Source organism: Pogoniulus pusillus, chromosome 7, assembly GCF_015220805.1.
Source record: "Pogoniulus pusillus isolate bPogPus1 chromosome 7, bPogPus1.pri, whole genome shotgun sequence".
Taxonomy (NCBI): domain Eukaryota; kingdom Metazoa; phylum Chordata; class Aves; order Piciformes; family Lybiidae; genus Pogoniulus; species Pogoniulus pusillus.
The window spans coordinates 5403473-5425758 of NC_087270.1; the positions used below are offsets into that span (position 1 = coordinate 5403473).

General features: G+C 42.0%; 1 protein-coding gene across 1 annotated transcript in view; it reads right to left on the reverse strand.

Moving 5' to 3' along the window:
- The window catches only part of CD2AP (CD2 associated protein), a 72287-nt gene that overhangs the window by 37899 nt on the left and 12102 nt on the right, over positions 1-22286 (reverse strand). Inside the window, exon 2 of the mRNA XM_064146760.1 lies at positions 14620-14780. Within this exon, the coding sequence (XP_064002830.1) occupies positions 14620-14780 (161 nt within the window). The remainder of the gene's footprint in view (positions 1-14619; positions 14781-22286) is intronic.

The window sequence follows — 22286 nt, forward strand, 5'->3', positions numbered from 1 at the left end:
CAAGATCTCAAGCTGCAGAATATGGTCTCAAATCTCTTAAGAAATTGAGATGAAGAATACACAAAAGGTAAATGTCTGAGCCTCCATATGCAATCATCTAATTTCTTTTATTCTCCCTTTCTGACCTCTTTCCTTCCCCATCAGAACAGCAATAAAGAACCTATGGACTGGCAAATCAAGTTTATGATTCATATTTTACTAGACAGAAAATAAGGAAGTCAGCATTGAGCCTGTCACTTAGGAGAGGGAGGAATTGGAAGCTTGTGATAAATCTACAGTCAACTGTTTTGCTTATACAAGTTTAACTCTTCCCCTCACAGCCTGCAAAACCTCATCACTGGAAAATAACACATACATGTGTGTGTGACTCTGTATAAACACATACAAAGCCCTAAACAGCTGCATACAGATCAGATGGTTAGCCTTAATCTGTTTAAGTGCCATAAAACACCATGGCTGCTGAAACACAAAATACCTGCAGAGCATCCATTACCTCCTTTAGTTACAGTCCATGATACCATAACAGGTGAGCAGGCACAAGGAAGCTTTAACAGCTACAGCCTCTTAAACTGAAGATGACAGAATGGTTTGGGTTGGAAGGGACCTTAAAGATCACCTCCTACTAGACCAGGTTGCTCAGAGCACCAGCCAACTTGACTTTGAACACTTCCAGGGTTGCAACCTTCACAGTTTCTCTGGGTAGCCTGTTCCAGTGTCTCATCACCCCCCGTAGGAAAGAACGTAATGTAATTTCAATGTAGCTTCTTCCAGTCTGAAGCCATTACCCTTTGTCCAGTAACTACATGCTTTTATAAAACAATCCCCTCTCCAGCTATCTTGTAAGCTCTCTTCAAAGACTGGAAGGCTGCATAAAGTCTCTCTGGAGCCTTCACCCAGCTGATCAATCCCAGTGCTCTCAGTCTTTATAAAAATACAAAGATCTATGAAGATATTTCACATCCTTTCATTTTGCCAGTACCTCTTTCTCAAACAGAAAATGTGTTTTCTCATTCTCAGCGGGGGTGCCCACAGAGGTGAAATATTTAATAAAGGCAAAGAAATAAAGATTAATACTTTGCAACTATTCTTATCTGTCCCATCCCTATACCATGAACCAAAAGGGACAAATTAAGACAATTCATGAACTGAGAAGGCTCCTGAGCCCTTTCCATGGAGTATTTGCAAAGTAAAAGCAGGTTCTACCCCCAACAGAAGAGTTCAGCTCAAGCAGAGCTGTCCATTTACATGTAAAGTTTTCACATCCTTCAAGTATTGGAGCACTGAAAGCCAGGACACAAAACACCGGTACATAAACTTCATCATCAAGTGACAGCAGAAGGCATCTGTGGACTCTATGTGCACAGCAGAGTTTCATAAATGGTTAGAGAAATATTTTTGGAAAGCTGATTTACTTGTATTTGTGCCTAGCACAGGTGCAAATCACATTTTCTAACTTATTTTCCTCCCAAAAATAAACCATAATTAGCTACAGAAACAGCAACTCACACCAGGGTCACACTTTTCTACTTTGAAAACAGAGCCACAGTATTTTTGTCTATTGAATCACACACACCCCCAGCATGAAATTTATAAAATGTGGGAAAATTAAGCAGTTTGTTAACCTAATGTTAAATATAGATTGTATAATCACACACTGTCTCCCTGGTAGGAAGAAAGCCACCATCAATCAGGCTCCTCTTTTTCACAATACGTGGCACATGTAAGATCATTGGGAAGCATGAAAAAGTCACTGAATCACTTCAGACTTAGAGACCAAAACTTGAGCCACTGTATAAATGTAATACTTGAAGGTGATGATTGGGCAAACAAGGGGACTCTCTTAAATAAGGAAAATTCACCTCTACAGAAGAAATGTAGAAGCAGACTTGCTTATACATATGAAAATTTACAATTCTATTTCTTGTACTTGTTTTATAGACTAACAGCTAACATCCTGAAAACATCAGCCACAAAAGAGTGCTTTAGATCAAAGAAACCCAGAACCACACATGGCAGAAGATAAGCCACAGATCCAGTTCCCACAGCAAGTGGTGTTTTACCAAGCTTCCTCTACCAGGGAAGGCAGGAACACACATTCCTTTCTCCCAGCTAAGCATGTCGATTTCTGGTCCAGACAAATGTACCATCAATTAACCACTACAGGTCTGCTTTAATGTTTAACTCACTATAGCCCTTGTTGCTTCTTATCATCATGCCAGTAGTGTCATGCTCATTTTTCTTCTTCCCTGGATCCCTCTTCTAGGGCACCTAACTCTTTCTATTCCCTGTGAAACCTCCAGCACTTCACTTGTGACTATCTGCACAAAACTTAAGTTAAAACATTGCCACATCTCTATCCCATCACTACTCTTGCCTAAAACAAAAACCTCAGAATCTTAGTGGAGATTAAAAGAGGTTTAAAATTTAAAGCTGTATTAAAGATTCACTCATTAACTAATATTTTTAATTGCAAATGTGCCCTGCTGTCTGATCCTGCTTTGTATATAGCTAGGAAACAGGAACTGATGAAGACAGCCAGATGCCCTAATGGTTTGAAAGCTTTATTACACCAAGCCCAAAACTAATGAACTCACACACTCTGCTAGTCTGAAGCTGGCTAGAATGTTTTGGTGAGAAGGATTAGATCACAGGCTGTGAAAAACAAACAGTGTTGATGTCTACTTCACTCACAGGCTTGCTGAGAGGTATAAGAACAAGAGAATAAACATAGATAAGGCATTCAGGAGTTCGGGGACTACCTGAGCTCTGGGTTGCATTTTAGTCTCTAACCTCACCCTTCATCTCTCTGATTAATCCACTTTGCTTCCTAACCCCCGTGGCCAAACCTCCATTCTTCCTTGGGGCACAAGGCAACATCTGGGGTAAGGTTGAGGGGTGGGAAAAGGCAGAAGGGCAGTTGGGAGCCCCTCCTGGGGACTCAGGTTTCTGGGAGGGCTGCTGTGTTTCTGTATTCCCTTTTACCTTGTCTATTTCTGTCTATAACTGTAGATACTGTAAATATGTGCCTGTATATTGAGCTAAGCTGTAAATATAAGCTTCATTCAAATTTCCAGAGCTGGCTGAGTCTAGTCTGGGTGATTTCCAAAGTGGGGGGGAGAGGAGGCAGGTAACACTGAAACCACCACACACACAACACCACCATTTTTGTTGTATAGAAAGTGAAAAGTAGCCAAAAAGTTTGGTAAGCACAGAAAAATATTCACTACATCAAACTCTATGAGGTCAGCTCATGCTGTTAGATATAACCCAGTGAACAAGGAAGGAATATATATATACACACACATATATATATATATAAAAATTTTGATTTAATATTGAAAACACTGCAGTGGAGAAGAGTAAATTTCTCCCCTCCAAAACCATGATCCATCCCCCCAGAAAAAAAAATTCAGAAGTGGTGGAAGTGTTCTGAGCTGACAGGCCAGAAAAGCTCTCAAGTAGAATTTTCAAGTTTACAAGTACATTACTTCATTCAACCTCAAGTGAAAAAGAGATTAAAAAACCCAAAAGAACAGATTTAATATTAACTGTGTTGGGTGGACACACACATTGATTTATTAGACATATGGTAGAGTACTAAGAATGCAGTGCTGGAATGCATGCCCAGAGCCTCCCAGGATATAACAAACATGCACTGCAGCATGTGGGTAATACCTTTTTGGTATTACTATACATGCCAATTCCAGAGTACATATTTATGGCTGGATTTTAACTTTAGATTTCTGTATACAGTGGAAGTCTAAGAGTAAGCTTTCAGCACGTAATTAATTCTGGCTGGGGATGCTTTGTGGTGTTTATTCAGTGATGGCTGCAAACACCATCTGATTTCCACACCCTGTTTGCAAGCACACAGCCAAAGAATGATTACCTTTCACCGGTGCTCAAAGAGGAAGTTAGAAAATCATGCACAAATCAAGTGTGAAAACGAAATAAGAAAGGGCAAAAGAGCAGATTGCTTCATGTGGTTAAAGAAGCAACTACTTGTATACATACCTGCTGCCCCTTCAGGACTAGCTCGTGTGACAAACCATTACAGCTTACCTGAGCAGCACTACAAGCAGCCAAAAGTATCCAATTACAAGTAATGTCAGAAACTGATTCACCATTTGGGAAGCCAAAAGGCTGAATCATAGAATCAACCAGGTTGGAAGAGACCTCCAAGATCATCCAGGCCAACCTAGCACCCAGCCCTATCCAGTCATCTAGACCATGGCACTAAATGCCTCATCCAGGCTTTTCTTGAACACCATACATACAATCACGAAACAAAAGGATAAAGCTGTATGAAGTGAAATATTTGCCTGATAGGATTGATAAATTACTGCATTCTCTCCAAGCCTTATTTGGATGCAAAGAATTTGGAGAGAACACCCAGTAGAGAAGAAAAAAAAAAATCCAATTGTGTAAATAGATGTTTTATTCCATCTATAAAAACATACTAATTACTTCAAGAGAGATGCATGTAGCTTATCCTATACACACTGTTTAAAACCTCACTGTTCTAATTAATGCTAGTACAGTACTTACCTAATCATGCCAAGATTTAGAATCAAGAATGACCTGAAAGAGCGTGACAGTGCCTTGCCCATAATCCCTCCTGACTCCATGATTCCTGGTTTAAAGTAGTGGGCGAGGTCAATGTTTTATCTTTGAAAAGGAATTATGGAAGACGCTTTGCTTGAGAGAGTTCTCAACCAAAACTTGTCCCACTCATTTGCAGCGTTCTTGGTGCTTAGCAGCATTTCACCAGCAACAACAAGGCAGCAAAAACTGCTTTAACCTGGCAGGTCAGCAGTGCTAATAGTCTGAAGTTTTGGTCTGGGGAGGGCTCTAACAGGAAGGAAAGGAGCTTAGGGTTTGTTTACACAGAAAGTTACGTAGACCAGGAAGCTGAACAAGAAGATAACCTCTGAAAACAAATCATCCTTTTTAGAAGAAATCTCTCAGGCAAGCACCATACCTGCCTGCAGTTCCTAAGAATCCCTATACACTACATAACTGTAGACAAGCTAAAGCAAACCCAAGAGATTTTATTACACAAACACCACCATGATTTTACATTGTATATTACACAAAATCTTTAAAATTCTACTGCTATCACCACTTTTAAACACCTGCTGCCATTCACATTCATTAACCTGGATCACAAAGTCCATATAGAGCACTTGATGTTAAGAACAGAAGGAAAACAAAGCAAACTTACCACTTCCAGAGACATATCTGCTCCAACACACCCAGCGCTGCTGGGGATTTTTTAATTAAGGGAGGAAGAAAAATGTCACAGTGAGCAAAGTCCACGTGTTAACCTGAGAAGGATGCAGGCTGGGCACTAAGCTAAGTAGGAGCAGCTGCACACACCTGCACAGGCTAAAACTTTTCCCCGAGTCAGCGTGATCACAGACGCGTCCTCCGCTGAGGGGGTGGCTGAAGTGGCGCATGTCTCCTTACAGAAACGTCCAGCTTGTTCACCAGAGGGGCCCTCAAGCCTACTGGCAATTTTTTCTACCTTAACTGATAAAGTCTATTCATTGATCTAACTGCTGCTCCTCCCTCATTCAACTTCATCGACAGCTAGCTGAACTTAAGCCAACAGCATGTTCAGGTGGCCAAGAAAGCAACCAGCACCCTAGCCTGCACAATGAAGAGTGTGACAAGCAGGACCAGGTAAATGATTGTCTCTCTGTAGTCTGCACTGGTGAGAAGACACCTGGAATACTGGTATTGAGTTTTGGGGTCTTCACTAAGACAGATTTTAGCATGCTGGAGTAGATGCAGAGAAGGGCGAATCTGGTGAACAGTCTGGAAACTCGTCTTGCAGGAGGGAACTGGAGTTGTCTAGTCTGAAGATAAGGAGGCTCAGGGGAGACCTTCCTGCTCTCTACAGCTAACTGAAAGGGGGTTGGAGCCAGGAGGGAGTTGGTCTCCTCCCTAATAACAAGTGATAGAGCAAGAGAAAACTGCAAGTTCCGCCAGGGGAGATTTAGGTTGGACATCAGAAGTAACTTCTTCACTAAAAGCTCTATCAAATACTGGAATAGGCTCTCCTGGAGAAGTGGTTGAATCATCACCCCCTATTACTCCAAATATGGCAAGTTAACGATACAAAAAAAAGGAACTTAATCTGTCAAAAACCTTCTTAGCTATGCACAGACAAAACCTTCAAAAGTGAGCAGAAGGATGAACACCAAATCATCACTTCCAGCTTATCAACACACTACCTGTTTGAGTAGCTCCCAGTTTAGGAGGGACATCGAAATGCTTGAACGTGTCCAGAGAAGGGCGACGAGGCTGGGGAGAGGCCTTGAGCACAGCCCTACGAGGAGAGGCTGAGGGAGCTGGGATTGGTTAGCCTGGAGAAGAGGAGGCTCAGGGGAGACCTTATTGCTGTCTACAACTACCTGAGGGGAGGTTGTGGCCAGGAGGAGGTTGCTCTCTTCTCTCAGGTGGCCAGCACCAGAACGAGAGGACACAGCCTCAGGCTGCGCCAGGGGAAATTTAGGCTTGAGGTGAGGAGAAAGTTCTTCCCTGAAAGAGTCATTGGACACTGGAATGGGCTGCCCGGGGAGGTGGTGGAGTCGCCATCCCTGGAGCTGTTCAAGGCAAGATTGGACGTGGCACTTGGTGCCATGGTCTAGCCTTGAGCTCTGTGGTAAAGGGTTGGACTTGATGATCTATGAGGTCTCTTCCAATCCTAATGAAACTGTGATACTTACAAAATTAAGAAACCACCACCACAATAAACAGACAGAAAAACACAAAGCACACACACTACCACTGCACCAGAACTCAAAACCCAAAAGCCTTCCACATACCTTATAAAACCTCCTCACATGTTCTATCTAACAGCATTACTGCAATGCTCTAACCCATACTGGAGATTAATGTCTGTGCGCACCTTTTGCGCTGCAACGGATTTCAGAAAGGAAAAGCCACTCTCAGAGAAAACAATGAAAGTTTGCTAGGCTTCCACTGCTAATTCCCTTCAGGAATTTATGAAGCTGTTTATTTTAAATTGCCCATACAGGAAGAGGGAGAAAAACAGCAATAACAATGTCAGGAACGAGAACTTTCATTCAATTATTTCTACTCCAGTAAAAGGATGTGCATACACAGTTTGAACGGGAATTTCAGATTAGGGTTTTCAATAAGATTGGAAGTTTATGCACACCAAAATCCAACACTGCAACACAGGCAGAGTACCTATCAGAAGGCCTAGCATTGAAAAGTGAATTCAAGGAAATTACTTTCACAAGTGGGCAGTGTAATTGCTTGCATGGGTTGTTGTTGTGTTTTTCTAACTTAGTTGTTTTCAACTATAAAAGATGGAATATCTTGAGGTGAACACCACCTCCTGAGTTCTGATTTCAGGACTGCATTGGATATCCCACCCTTGACTTCAGTCACAGCTCTTAACACTACCTCAGTGCTGAAGACTGGGACTCAGTACTGAGAACTGCACCTTTTGGAACAGATAGTCTGAAACTGATGCTTAAATCATAAAATGATGAGCCCACAAAAATGCCAAGATCCCAGCTGGCACTAGGAACCTGGTACCACCAAGCTCAAATCCTTTTTCAGGATCTCACTGTCCATGGGGAAAACATCTGTGTAGGAACCAAAAAATCCAAACCAGAAACTTGACAGCAGCAGACATTATAAGGGACCAAGCATTAGTACCACATCACTATCCACAGGAAGCTTCTGTACATTCTCTTCTGCATGTGTATTTCAGTCATATAGTGCTCAACTCACCTACTTGCCTGTACAGCAAATTATTTCCATTTGCAAACACAAGATCAGCTGCATTTCTGACAGCAAAGACCCAGTCATTACTATTACATGAAAAAAATAAGCCTACTACCACTATGTAAAACTATTCTGCAATATTTAAATGACATGAGGAAAAAAAAGAAGACATAATCAAAAAGTTGCATGACTTTACCAACTCAAAAATCAAGTTAAAAGCACTTAGTCATACCTCAAACAGAAAAGATTTGTCAAAGCATGCAAAAGTCAAAGTGTGAGGAGTGGTGTAAAATGTCAGTAAATCTTACGTATTAGCAGGCCTCAGAAAAGAGGGGAGCAGAAAGAAGCTGATCTGCTTAAGCAGTGATGACACAGTTAAAACCTAGGTGTCAAGGGCTCAGCTGGCCACAAGCCCCTCTCCCTTCCCCAAGGTATGAGAAAGAGAGCGAGGGAGAGAGACTTGTGAACTCAAAAACTACAACAATGACCATTAGAACAAGAAAATGAAATAGATACAAATATATAGCAAACCTTGTCCCCCTGATGGCAATTAGTCACCCCCTCCACTGATGCTATGGCAGAAGCCCCAGACTGGACTCAGCAGCAGAGAGGCATCATAATCAGGAGCTGCACTCAGGAACTCATTGATCAAAAGAAGAATTATCAGAGTCCTCCTTGGATACCAGCAATTGGAAAAACAAAAATTGTGAAGAATTTCACCCTCGTGGTCCCTCAGCTTTATACCAGCTATGACACATATGGAATGGAACACCTCACTGGTCAAAGTTCAACCTCAAGTTCAGTCACTTGAACTGTCCGTGCCTCTCTGCAGTTGTGGCCTTTTACTCTGCATACCCAACACAGCACCAACGATTTAGCAGTGACCTTGGTCTGCACACCAGTCCTTGGTACTAACCAAAACTACTGAGTGTTATCAATGCTAGAAGCAGACATAGTCTGCAAAAACATGCTGCTAACTTCAGAAAGGGCAGTCCTTTAAAAGAGACTGAGCTGAAAAGTAAAAACCACTGAATGGAAACAGCTTTGCTTCAACTCAGACCGGGACACTGGGGCATGCACTACATGCAAGTGGCCATGCAGCCATAATCCTCTTGCTGACACCTTGGTTGTCCTTCCAACAGGCAAGAAGCAGCCATGCTGCCTGCCAGTCAAGGACAGTTTGCTGCTGCCACCAAGGCAACAAGCTCTTTTCCTGCCCCTGGACAGGATGACATAGAGACAAACCCAAAAAAAGTGAAAAACCCAAACTACTTGGAGTTAGCACTCCTCCCCACCCCCCCTAATTTGCCTGCAGTTGTTTGATGAAAATTAGGGGTCTCTTTTAAAATAAATCATTTACCTTCTCTAAATCATCTACTTTTAAAAAAAGAAAGCATCTATCTACACTCAGTTTTCACTGTCATGCATTTATTATGTTTTAAAACATTTTAGAGCAAATCCAGTAGATCACATGTGCACAGTTTCAAGTGCTAATCCTTTCTCAAAGCAGCACAGATGATAACTTACCATCCAAATTCTCCATGGAGAGGTTATACCTTGGTCTCAGTTTAATTCTTAACAAACCAGCATATATAGCACCAAAATACTACCCCCTCCATTCTTCCAGATAATGAATTCAGGATGGATCTCCATCTAATGCATGCAATTGCACTCATAATAGGAGAATAAGAACTTTTTAAGAAAGAACAAATATTGAAGTACAGTCCCAAAATCTGCAGCCAAATTTGTCAAATGTGGTGCAACCCTTGGTCTCATTCACAGGGATTTGCTCTGTTTTGGCTTGGGAGATCTACCACATGCACCTGAAGTCCTCTGTACTCCCAGCTGTTTCCTCCCCACTGCACAGTCCAGGCCTCCAGCTTTTCCCTTCTGTGTGGGTCGTGACAAGTTCACAGTATTTGTCCCTCTTCAACATCCTTCCTGTCATTACCCCTCCCAATCAGTTTGTCACATTTCTCAAGCACTTTGCAGTAGCTGTAAAGGGGTTGCAATTTAAAGCACCATGACATCTCTTCCCATAAAAAGCTCAGAGGACACAGAAGCTGCTTGCAAGTGGTGTACCTCAGGGCTCAGTACTGGGGTCAGTTCTTTTTAATATCTCTGTCAGCAACCCAGACAAGGGGATTGAACATGACCTCCTTAAGCTGGCACTATGCTAGGCAGGAGGGCTGATTCACTTCAGGGCAGGAAAGCTTTACAGAGGAACCTGGACAGGCCAGATCAATGGGCCAATGCCATTTGTATGTGATTCAAAGTGCCACGTCCCACACTTGGGTCACAACAACCCCGAGCAACACTACAGGCTTTGGGAATAGCAGCTGGAAAGCTGCCCGGTAGAAAAAGATCTGCAAGTGCTCACTGACACTCAGCTCAATGTGAGCCAGCAACATGCCCAAGGTCATCCAACAGGTCAAGAGCATCCTGGCCTCTATCAGCAATGTGTGACAAGCAAAACAAGGGAAGTGACTGCCCTTTTGTACTCAGTATTGGTGAGACCACACCTAGAGTACGGTGCTCAGTTTCTGGGCACTTGTTACAAGAAAGACATTGAGGTGCTGGACTGGGTCCAAAGAAGGGCAACAAAGCTGCTGAAGGCTTTGTGAGGAGCAGCTAAGGGAACTCGAGTTGTTTAGTCTGGAGAAAAGGAAGCTGAGGGGAGACCTTCTTGCTCTCCACAACTACCTGAAGGAGGTTGTGGCAAAGTGGGTGCTGGGTCTGTTCTCCCTGGGAATAAGTGATAGGATGGGAGGAAGTGTCCTCAAATTGCAGGAGGGGAGGTTTAGATTGGAGATTAGAAGAAACTTCTTCATTGAAAGGGTTCTCAAACACTGGAATGTGCTCCCTAGGGAAGGGATTGAAATCATGATCCCTGGAGGTCTTCGAAAGACAGAGATGCGGTACTAAGCGACGTCGCTTAGCACCTGACTTGGTAGAGCTAGACAACAACTGGACTCAGTGATCTTCCAGATCTTTTCCAACTGAAGCAAGTCTATGATTCCAAGTCACTATGACCTGGTGGTGCTCTACTGGGTGAGGCAGCAGAAGATTAAATCTCTTTCTTAAGGGACCTTCCTTGTTCTCAAGGCCAAAGTACAACCCTGCTTCAGCTTGTTTCCACCTTTCTCTTGTAGTTCACTCACACCTTCCAGGTGTTAACACTACACCAGGCCAAGCAGGAGCATTTTAGCTGCCAAGAGTTGGTATCTGCAGCAGTCCAGTCATACAAGTGTTTTGTAGATCCTGTACTATCACAATCTGCTGCTGTAGCAGTAAAGAGTTGAGTGGGGAAGGCAAGAAAAAGAAATAACCCATACTTTTCTGCAACAGCTTTCTCAGGAATAGTCTCTCAAACTATTGCTACATGTAAATTAAGTTTTAAGGAGAAACTGTAATCAAACTGGCCACAATGGCTTCCTCAATAATAAACATTTTCCCACCATCTCATCACTGCACCACTGCCTTTCAGACTATGCATACTATCTTACAAGCTCCCAAAATCAGCATCACAACTGCACTCAACTCCAACACCAAGAAGGCAAGCTATCATGAAACCAAAGAGATAGTCTTCTTCTACACAACATCCTTTCCACTCCTCCAAAGTTCCATATCTTCTAGAAAACTGACTGTCCCCTGTAATTTAGAATGTCTACCTGTGGCATACACATACTGACTGAACAGCTGCCTAGTCAAAAATAAGTGGAGCTGAAATGCATGAAGATTGTTCAGGATGGAAATGAGATTAAATTAAGTTTATAAAATCCACAGGTGCAGAAAGCAAGCAAGCATTCAGCAAACTTAGTACTTAACATGGAAACAAGCCACATCCCTTTACTGCTCCACAGAAACACAGTCTTGATGACACAAGAACCAAGGAGTCACATCTGATGCTTTCTCCCTATATTGCACTTTAGTGCTACTTAAGTGCATCATCAGTACAATACAAAACAAAATTAGTATTTATACAGGACTAAAAACCCAAAATTAATTTTCAACTAAACTGGAAACTACTTTAAATATTAGAACAGGTGAAAGGCATTTACACAAACTTTTCCTTGGTAAATGGTCCTTTCTAAGGACAACTGGATTATTCCCACAAGTTTTAAAAGTAAATCAAAAATGCATCATCTTGTTTTCAGTTTGGGCTTTTTTTCCCCCCTAGATGACTAGGGAAAAAATATCAACAATCCATTCTATAATTCTAGAGAAATGTTGTGCAAAGAATTAATTTCACTTAAAAGAGACAGTGTGCTAGTTTGAAGCTAGCCAGGATGTTTTGGCGAGAAGAACTAGATTACAGACTGTGAAAGGAAAACAATGGTGATGTCTGCTTCCCTCATAGGCTTGCTGAGATGTATAAGAACAAGAAATAAAAACATAGATAACCACTCTCAATTCTTCTGGGGAACTGGCTGAGCTGCATCTCTAACCTCACCTTCTGTTGTTTTTTTTTCTAACCCACTTTGCTTCCTAACCTCCCTGGCTGAACCTCCATTCTTCCTCAGGACTGGGGTAAGGTTGAGAGGGGTAGGGGGAAGGTGATGGAGCGGTTGGGAGCCCCTCCTGGGGACTCAGGTTTCTGGGAGGGCTGTTGTGTTTCTGTATTACCTTCTACCTTGTCTATTTCTGTCTATAACTGTAGATACTGTAAATACCTGCTTGTATATTGTGCTAGCTGTAAATATAAGCTTCATTCAAATTTCCAGAGCTGGCTGAGTCTAGTCTGGGTGATTTCCAAAGTGTGGGGGGGGCAGGGAACACCCAAATCATCACAGACAGGAATAGCTGTCCTCCTGTATCTGCAGAAGTTACACTACAGAATCCTTGAAAGCCACTAAAATGTTAGCAAAGCACAACATGCACATAACACTTGCATAATTTAGATGAAAATGTCTGCAGCTCAGCAAGCTCTGAAATTCAGAAATGACAGGGGAAACATCATATCTAGCTGCTTTTGCAGACTCCTTCACTGTAAGTAACTAATAAACAGCTGTATCCTCAACATTACATTTAGAAAGTTTGCAGAGAAAACAGGAAAGGTAAAAACAAGACCTTCAATTGAAATGAAGATGACACAATCACAGAACAAACACTAAGAGGTAAAATTAAGGGCTTGAGAAGGAGCATCTGACGACAGAAGAGGACTACAACCTGCAGTCACATAACACTGATCAAGACTGAGATGCCAGAAGAAATCCACCCAAGGACATGACAGTGCTACAGCACACTGAAGCACTTTACTGAAATGCGAAGGGTGTGAGATAGTGACTCCTGACAAATGAGGGGCTAAGTTAGGAAACCAATTAAGCCAAAAGACAACTTGATTAGCTAGAGACATTCCCTGACCTGTCCCTTTGCAGTCAAGAAAAGCAGTGGCAGCAGTAAGGAGTCGAGTATAGGACAGAATTCCTTCTTCAACCAAAGCACTTAAATCCAAGCCAAGGCAACCACATCTCAGTGCCTGAGGATGGATGAGCTGTGACCCCACTGTCACAGAACGGTGTGCTTTGGAAGTGACCTTAAAGATCATCTATGTCAAACCTCCTTGCCATAGGTAGGGATACCTTCTACTAGGCCAGGTTGCTTAAGGCCCCAGTCTACCTGTCTATGAGCATTTCCAGGGTTGCAGCCTCCACAACTACTCCAGGCAACCTGTTCTGGTGCCTCACCACCCTCATGGAGAAGAGTTTCTTCCCAATATCTAATCTCAATCTAGCTTCTTCCAGTTTGAAACAATTAACCCTCATCCTATCACTACATGCCTTTGTCCAAAGTTCCTCTCCAGCCATCCTGAAGGCCCTCTTCAAATACTGGAAGGTTGCTCAAAGGTCTCACTGAAGCCTTTTGTGATGGTTTGAGTGTTTCCTGCCCCCCCACACTTTGGAAAATCACCCTGAATAGACTCAGTTGGTCTGGAAATTTGAATGAATCTCATATTTACATCTTAGCTCAATATACAAGCAGATATTTACAGTATAGACAGAAATAGACAAGGGAAAAGGGAATACAGAAACACAACTGCCCTCTCAGAAACTTGAGTCCCCAGGAGGGGCTACCAACCACCCTTACACCTTCTCCCATCCCTCTCAACCTTACCTCAGTCCCAAGGAAGAATGGAGGTTCAGCCAGGAGTTAGGAAGCAAAGTGGACTAATCAGAGAAATGGCAAAGAGACCAGAGAGAAAAAAAATGCAGCTCCAAGCTCCCCAGCAGAAAAAACAGATGCAACTCCCTTATCTATGTTTGGATTCTTGTTCTTACACCTCTCAGCAAGCCTATGAGTGAGTAAGACATCAGTCTTGTCTTCCTTTCACAGCCTGTAATCTAGTTCTCACCAAAACATTCTAGCTAGCTTCAAACTAGCACACCTTTGCTTCTCCAGGCTGACCAACTCCAACTCATTCTGCCTTTCTTCATCAGAGACATGCTCCAGCCTTCTGATTATCATCATAGCCCTCCCCTTGATCCCAGCTCATGACTTGATGCCTAGTGCAGCAGCAGGTTTGAGAGTTTTCCGTGGTGTCATTTTTCAACCAGTTCATCACACTAGATAAAGTAACTATGGCTAGAAAATTGTTAGTGCACAGCACCAGTAGGAAGGAGGCAAAACACATAGTGCAAGGGTACAGACCAAAAGAAATGCTAATGTGAATAGGAGAATTAAAACAAAAAATGCCTTCAAAAGTGTACAAAAAAAGAGTAATAACCTAAAAGATCTTCCTGTCAAAAAAAAAAGGCTTGTTAGAGTATGCATCAGTTGCATTTGTAATCACATCTATAACAACCTGCCTGCTGCATGACCACAGTAAAATAAAGGCAATTGGGAAAAACTCACCTTCACAAAATTGTCAGGGAACATGCCCCTCTTGCCATTTAGCTCCCCTTCTAACCATCCTTCTTCTTCAAGTTTTTTCACATTCCTGATGACTTCCCCAACTCGGATGGTCAACTCATCATCATGCACTGCATCATAGTCATATTCCACAATATAGTCCACTAAAAAGAGTTAAAGAAAAAAGAAAAACCACACACAGTGAATGCAACTTGAAAGCCATTCATGTCCAAAAAGAGCTAACAACAAAAGCCAGGAACAAGCTCTTTCCCTTGCAGCAACACTCAGTTGTGACCTGTCATGTTCTCAGTCATTCAGGAGAGGCGAAAGGCTCTGGGCAGTCACTTACTAGAATAAAGCAAAGTTATAAATATGACACTGGTGGTGTTTTGGTAGGTAGGCTTTGTGCACGTGGTGGAACAAATTCCTAGCAGTGGTTTGTTTTTTTCCCCCTGCCAAGTTCCAGCCCAAGATTAACCAATAATGAATCACTGCCCACAGGGCACACGTTTATTACTCAATTCATATTTGGGGCCAAGGAGGGAGGAAGATTCAAACTGTGCATGTGTGGTATTTTAATTCTTATGCTTGCTTTAACTATTGTATCTGCTCAAAACTGATTACACAAAACAGTATTTTTGCAGGTTTAATTACAGAAATATGGCCAGAAAGTGTACAACTGACAGTGATATTCTCATACAACTTAATTTGCAGATACACATAAAGCACCTTCCTTCAGATTCATCTGGGTTTGTATGAAGATGAAAGCAAGCTTTAATTAACTTTACTCAGAGAAGCACAGCAAGGTATTTAAATACTTGCCCATCTGTTGCAAAAGAGCCTCATTACAAGAGAGACATTAAGGTGCTGGAGTGAATGCAGACAAGGGCAACAACACTGGTGATGGGACAGGAGAGTCTGAGGGATCTGACGTTGTTTCATGTGGAGAAAAGGCTCAGGGGAGACCTCACTCTCTACAACTACCTGACAGGAGGTTGGAACCAGGTGGATACTGGTCTCTTCTCCCTAGTAACAAGCAACAGGAGGAAACAGCTTCAAGTTGCACCAGGGAAGGTTTAGATTAGAAACTGCAAGAAACTTCTTGACTGAAAAGAATCTCAATCTCTGGAATAGGCTTTCCAGGCAGGTGGTTAAATCCCTGGAGCTGTTTAAAGACAGATGTGGTGCTACATGATATGGTTTAGCACCAGACCTGGTAGAGTTAGATAAGGGTTGGACTTGATGATCTTAAAATGTCTTTTTCAACCGAACTGATTCTTTGATTCCAATCTTTAATAAGCATCAAGTTCATGGGATGAGACTAGACCTACAATGATATTAATATGTCCAACACATACCATATGAAGTCAGGTCCCTAACACCAGCAGTTCTCCCTGTGGATACACTCAGCTTGCCTCTCACCACTTGCTGCTTCGCACATAGCCAAAATCTGCCATGAAACCACATCCTAACATAATGCATAAGCAAATGAGGCCACCAGATTCCTGTCAGTTTTGAAGGTAAGGATGTGGCTCCAAGCTATTTAGAAACCAAACAAGGAAGGAGTACACTAGCAGAGACCCTGCAGTCTATAGATATTTTGCAGTGCAGCCCACCAGAGCCTCTAGTAAGCCAACAGTTTTAAGTCATACTATACAGAACCACATTTAACTGAGCTGAGCCATGCAAAGCCCACACATTCATGCCCCACATGGAAGACTCGCAAAGCTGTTGCATCATGAGGAATACTGAAAGCACTAAGCCTCACAGATGAGATGTTTTACCTTCACAATAGCTGTAAATGAGGTTGGGTGCCTCCTGTAAGCCCTTGGAAATGGCAGTGACACATATCAGAGCCATTTTTCCCTGTGCCTACTCCCAAGTGAGCCATACCAGTCATGCTAGCTCTAGTCCTGATAAACAGCTTTGTACCAAACCAGTTATACTGCTTCCTCCTCCTGAAGCACTGATCTCCTATATGCCAGCCAAGAAAACTTCTCTGCCACAGCTCTTCTCTGTAGCAGCAGAAGATATGACCACAAAATGGTAGAGTTCAAGATCTTTAGGGAAACAAGAAAACTGGTTAATAATAGAGGGTTACATTCTCCAAGCCCAGGAGTGATGTGTTCCAACACAAAGGAAGGCAGCCAAAAATGCCAGGTGGCCTGCATGGATGAAAAAGGTGCTCCTGGACACTCTCACACACAAGAGGCAGGGCCAATAGAGGGTGGAACCAAGAACAGAAGCTGGAGAGAAGCTGAGTAGCCAGAAACCAGGTCAGGAAAGCTACAGCCCAGATAGAATTAATTCTGCCCAAAGACATCAAGGGAAACAAGAAAAGCTTCTTTAGGTATGTCAATGATTAAAGACTAGGGAAGAGGTTAGCCCTCTTAGGAAAGAAAAAGGGGACCTGGTCCCCTGGGATAAGGAGAAAGCTGAGGTACTCAACTTTTTTGCCCCAGTCTTCACTGGCAAGGGGCTAATCACATGGCCTGAACTACAGAGAGCAAAGACAAGAACAGGGGAAAGGAAAAAAAAATCCACTGTAAGAGATACTCTGCAGTTTAAGATAATGGTGACCTCATATATTAAAATACTGCCTTAAGGTCTTGCTTTAAGCAAAGCACCTTAAGCCATCAGGACCCTTTTAATTATTTCACAATAAACCAACAAACCACCACTGGAATCAAAACATTTTGATGCACTCCATGTAAACTTATTTTAAAAGTATAAAATTAACTCCCAGTTTGCTGTAAACTAATTGTTCTTGTCATGGGATATTTCTAAGAGAATCTAAAATTATTCTTGGCATGGGATATTTCTACAAGAATCTAAACTTATAGAATGGTTTAGCTCAGGTGATAGGCAAGCAAATATTTCTTCCACATACTAAGGACACCTTCAATATGATTTTTTCTTCTTTCCTTCCACCCTGCAGTGTCTGCTGTTTTTGCTTGCTCCTTTTGCAAGTTGCTCCATGCTGCAACACTCTGTCCTAGCACAAACAGTTTCTGCTTAGAGCAACAATCTCTCTGTATCAAGAGCATGCCTTAAAAAAGGGGGAAAAGAAAGACAAAAATAGCAGTCTACCCATGAGACGGTCTAAAGCCAGAAGCTTTGGATGTGTCAGCACATAACTGGTCTATCTGGAAGCTGCCCTGGATCTGTCTGGCATTTTTAGATTGGATAAGTCAATGGTGCATTCTCCAAGAAGTGAATCACCACATTTTTAATGAAGAGATGTTTAATTTTATGGCCCAGTAAGAATGGCTGAACTGATTAGGAAAATGCACAATAGAAAACTTAAAATGTGCACTTTTCCTCTCAAACTATTTCAAGTAATGAGAAACTCACTGCATTCTCACAGCAACCACCTCAAACACTGCCTTCTCAAGCTGGCTGCAGTGCAGTTAGCAAGACAGTTCATAAAGGAAATCAAACAGCGCAGCAGAAACCCTGCCCAGAGGCCTGAAGCATTAAAGATGCAAGCAGTGCGTGCTTCATTTTCCTACTTCAGGCAAGTCTAATTTTCTAGACACACATTTCAGAATGACACACATTTCAAAAGCCTGAAGTTTGTTAACCTTTGTTTCCCGAAAGGTAAATCATTACCACAAGTACCACCGGAATTCTACAACTGCATCCTGTAGATGGTAAGTCATCATGAAGAGCTGGCTGAGACAAAAGAAGCAGTTTAGGGATACATTCCTCACTGCAAGTACATTAAACCTACTCTAGAAGAAGCACCTGTTCATGTCTTCTCTGGTATTATCAAAAATGCTTATCTTAAAATTGTCTGCCAAGTTAAGAGACATTAATATGGTGGGTTTGATTTATCCCTTCACCTCCATGAAGAGGAATTGCCAGACTCTTGCTTTTATAGCAGCAGAAGTAAAAAAATAGCAAGTATTAGAGTAAAGTCTCTACTAGCAACAGGTATTGGATACTACACTGTAAGGACAGAATGTCTAAATGTTTTATGTGAAGCAAAAAGTGATAGTTTGTTCTGCTTGCTATTTCTTTCAGAGTAAAGCTCAGTAAAGAACGGCCTCGAAATGAGAGGTGACACCTGCAGGAAAGGTAGCAGATGTCTTCACAAGCAAAGGTGAAAACCTGGTATTAATTTAATATGTAGAGAAACACAGAAATCTTACAAGGCACAGTAGAATGTCCTTTTAAAAAGCACATCTCACTTTCTTAACTCATGACTCAGTTCCATATATAGATTTATGCCTCTTCCTCTGTTCCTCCCCTTAAGTTAATTTTGTACCATCTATTTGGCAAAACATTCAAGGTGAGTCACAAAACTATGAAGTTACAGAAGTTGCTAAAACAAAGTCATGTCAGAAATCTCTGAAGAAAAAAAAGATCATACCTCCTTCAGATTCAGTTCAAACTCAAGGCACAAATAAGCAGTAAAAGTACCAAAAGGTCAGCACGGTATTTTGACTTAAAACCTTCACCAGACAATTAGCTCATTCAAAAATAATCCTGAATCTGAAGACTCTCTAGCTTATCTGAGCTACAGTTTTTCTACAGTCACCTCATTCCCTCTCCTTAAAAAAACCCAAACAAAATAAAATCTGCATTTGAACTGTATGAAAGTTTCCTTCCTTCAATATCAGGATCTCATGTTACTACAAAAGCTTCAACTCCTCCTTTCTGGAGTCTTCTAGTCAAAAAAAGGTCAAGATGATCACAGCTCCACATTACAAAGTGATGAGTTGAAAACCAGTGAAGTTTCTGAATGCCTTTTGGGTTTAAAGTAAAGGAAAACTTCTTTCATGCTCTGTAAGAAGCAAAAATGCTTTTGTAAGTGGCCTGTAATTTGGCATGCACTCAATTCAGAATGGCAATTAGTATTTCTGCAAACATGGCAAGAATCTGGATAAATGTATGAAAATTTAAAAGCATCCTTCAGAGTACAAAGTGCTTCCTCCATCTTTAAAAACAGAGTTGATGCAATAGTCTGGATGGTCCCAGATTGGGATCTCACAAAACCCACAAACTGCCTCTGTTTTAATGCTAAGCACAAGTGTTCCTATCTGACTTCAGGCTGTCAAGATGCTCCATACTATGACATTAATGTAGTTAATTTACTTTATAGCACAGACATTTTAGACAATACAAAACACTGAACTGTTGGCTGAAAAGCACAGAAAGCCTTATGCAATGGATTTTTACAAAAGCCAGTCAAGATCTCAAACATTCAAGGGCATCCTACAGTCTCACTTAGATCACAGAATCATAGAATTGAAAAACTGTTTCAGTTGAAAAAGATGATTAAATCCAACCATCACCTAACTGCACGAGGTCTGGTGCTACACCATATGCCTTAGCACCATGTCTAAACATCTCTAGGGATAGGGATTCAATCACCTCCCTGGAAAGCCTATTTGAGAGCTTGAAAAACCTCTTAGGAAAGAAGTTTCTTCTAATATTCAATCTAAACCTCCTCTGGTGCAAATTGAAGTCATTTCCACTCATCACTTGTCCAAACTGGTCACAACAAGGCTAAGCTCAAAGTCAATTAGGTCACTAAAGATCCCTCCTCACTAGTTTTTGGAGATTAGGTGATGGACATAATTTTGAGTGCTTGAAGAAACAAGACTCACATGAGGATCCCTGTCAGCCTGTCCTCCGGCTCTGCTCCCAGAACTTCTTCCTTTGTGTGCTCATTTGGCTAAAACATGCCAGAAGAGTAGCATCTCAAAAATAAGAGCTGGCTACTTTGTTTGGTTTCATTTGTTTTGTTGGATTTTTTGTTTGTTGGCTAGTTTTGGGTTTGAGACGGGTTTTTTTTGGTTGGTCAGTCTTTGTTAGTTGTTTTTTCCCTCCAGACTCAGCACTGACATCAGTTGTCCCTGAAGAAAAGACTTCAGGATTGCCTCATTACTCTTCCTTTAACCTGAAGATCGGCTAACCACCAAATATGCATCTTGGAAGCAGCTACAGCATGTGCTGTGTCTTGCAGAGTTAACTGATAGCAACACACTGTACTAGTTTGAAGCTAGCTAGGATGTTTTGGTAAGAAGGATTAGATCACAGGCTGTGAAAGGGAAACAATGGTGATGTTTACTTCACTCATAGGCTTGCTGAGATGTATAACAAGAGAATAAACACAGACAAGGTATTTGCACTTTGGGCACTGCCCGAGCTCTGGACATTTCTCTCTCTAACCTCAGCTGTCATCTCTCTGATTAATCTACCTGCCTCCTAACCCCCCTGGCCAAACCTCCATTCTTCCTTGGGGCACAAGGCAACGTCTGGGGTAAGGTTGAGAGGGGTGGGAGAAGGTGTAAGCATGGCTGGGAGCCCCTCCTGGGGACTCAGGTTTCTGGGAGGGGAGTTGTGTTTCTGTATTCCCATTTACCTTGTCTATTTCTGTCTATAACTGTATGTACTGTAAATATCTGCTTGTACATTGTGCTAAGACATAAATATAAAGCTTCATTCAATTTCTAGAGTCAGTTGAGCTCTAGAAATTGAGTAATTTCCAAAGTGGGGGGGGACAGGTAATACCCAAATCATCACACACAAAACCATCAGTATTTGAGTAATTTCAGTAGGGAGCAGAGGCACTAAGGGAAGTTATGAAAAGCTGCCTGGGGCTAGGGATGTCAGCCCCTGCAGTTAGGAGACAAAGCACCCAAAGACAAATTCTTAGAAAGCTAACTTTAACCTCCACTGATCTCACCATAATCACTTGACGCAGTTTGTATTTCAGAAACACAAAGGAAATCCTTCTGATTGTCCCTGTATTTTACAACTACCAGGTACAATCCTGGTGACCTGACTACACACACAAAGAAAATTAAAATCAAGGGGAGAAAAAAATAAGCAATATAGCTGTGATGGTTTGGGTCTTCCCCACCCCCCACCCCCACCTTAGAAATCACCCAGACTAGACTCAGCTGGCTCTGGAAACATGAATGAAGCTTATATTTACAGCTAGCACAACATACAAACAGATATTTACAGTATATACAGACATATACAAGGTAAAAGGTAATACAGAAACACAACAGCCCTCCCAGAAACCTGAGCCCACAGGAGGGGCTCTCAACCTCCCCCTCACCTTCCCCCTACCCCAGTCCCAAAGAAGAATAGAGGTTTGGCCAGAGGTTTAGGAAGCAAAGTGGGTTGGCCCAAAATGGAGGGTGAGGTTAGAGAGAAGCAGCTCAGCCAGCAGCCCCAGTGAGAGTGATGCCGAGAGTGGTTATCTATGTTTCTGTTTCTTGTTCCTATACATCTCAGCAAGACTGTGAGCGAAGTAGACATCACCATTGTTTTCTTTTTTTACAGCCTGTAGTCTAGTTCTTCTCACCAAAACATTCTAACCTGCTTCAAACTAGCACAATAGCTTTAGGGGTTTTGTTTTGGGAGGGTTGGGAGTTCTGTGGGGTTGTTTGGGGTTTTTTTTTTTGGTTGGTGGGTTTTTTGGTGGGTTTTTTTTTTGGGGGGGAGGGGGAAATTTGGGTTTTTGTTTGTCCCCCCTCCCCTTTTTTTTTTTTATAAAGAGTCAGGATTCACCACTTCAATGGCTGCTTAGAATTGCAAAAGCATGGTACAGCAGCATATGCTAAGATGCAGCTACTACCCCAATTGGAAATCAGTATGGTCTTACTGCTGCATGGAAATGGCAGGCTCCGTCTTATTTTACTGACTGT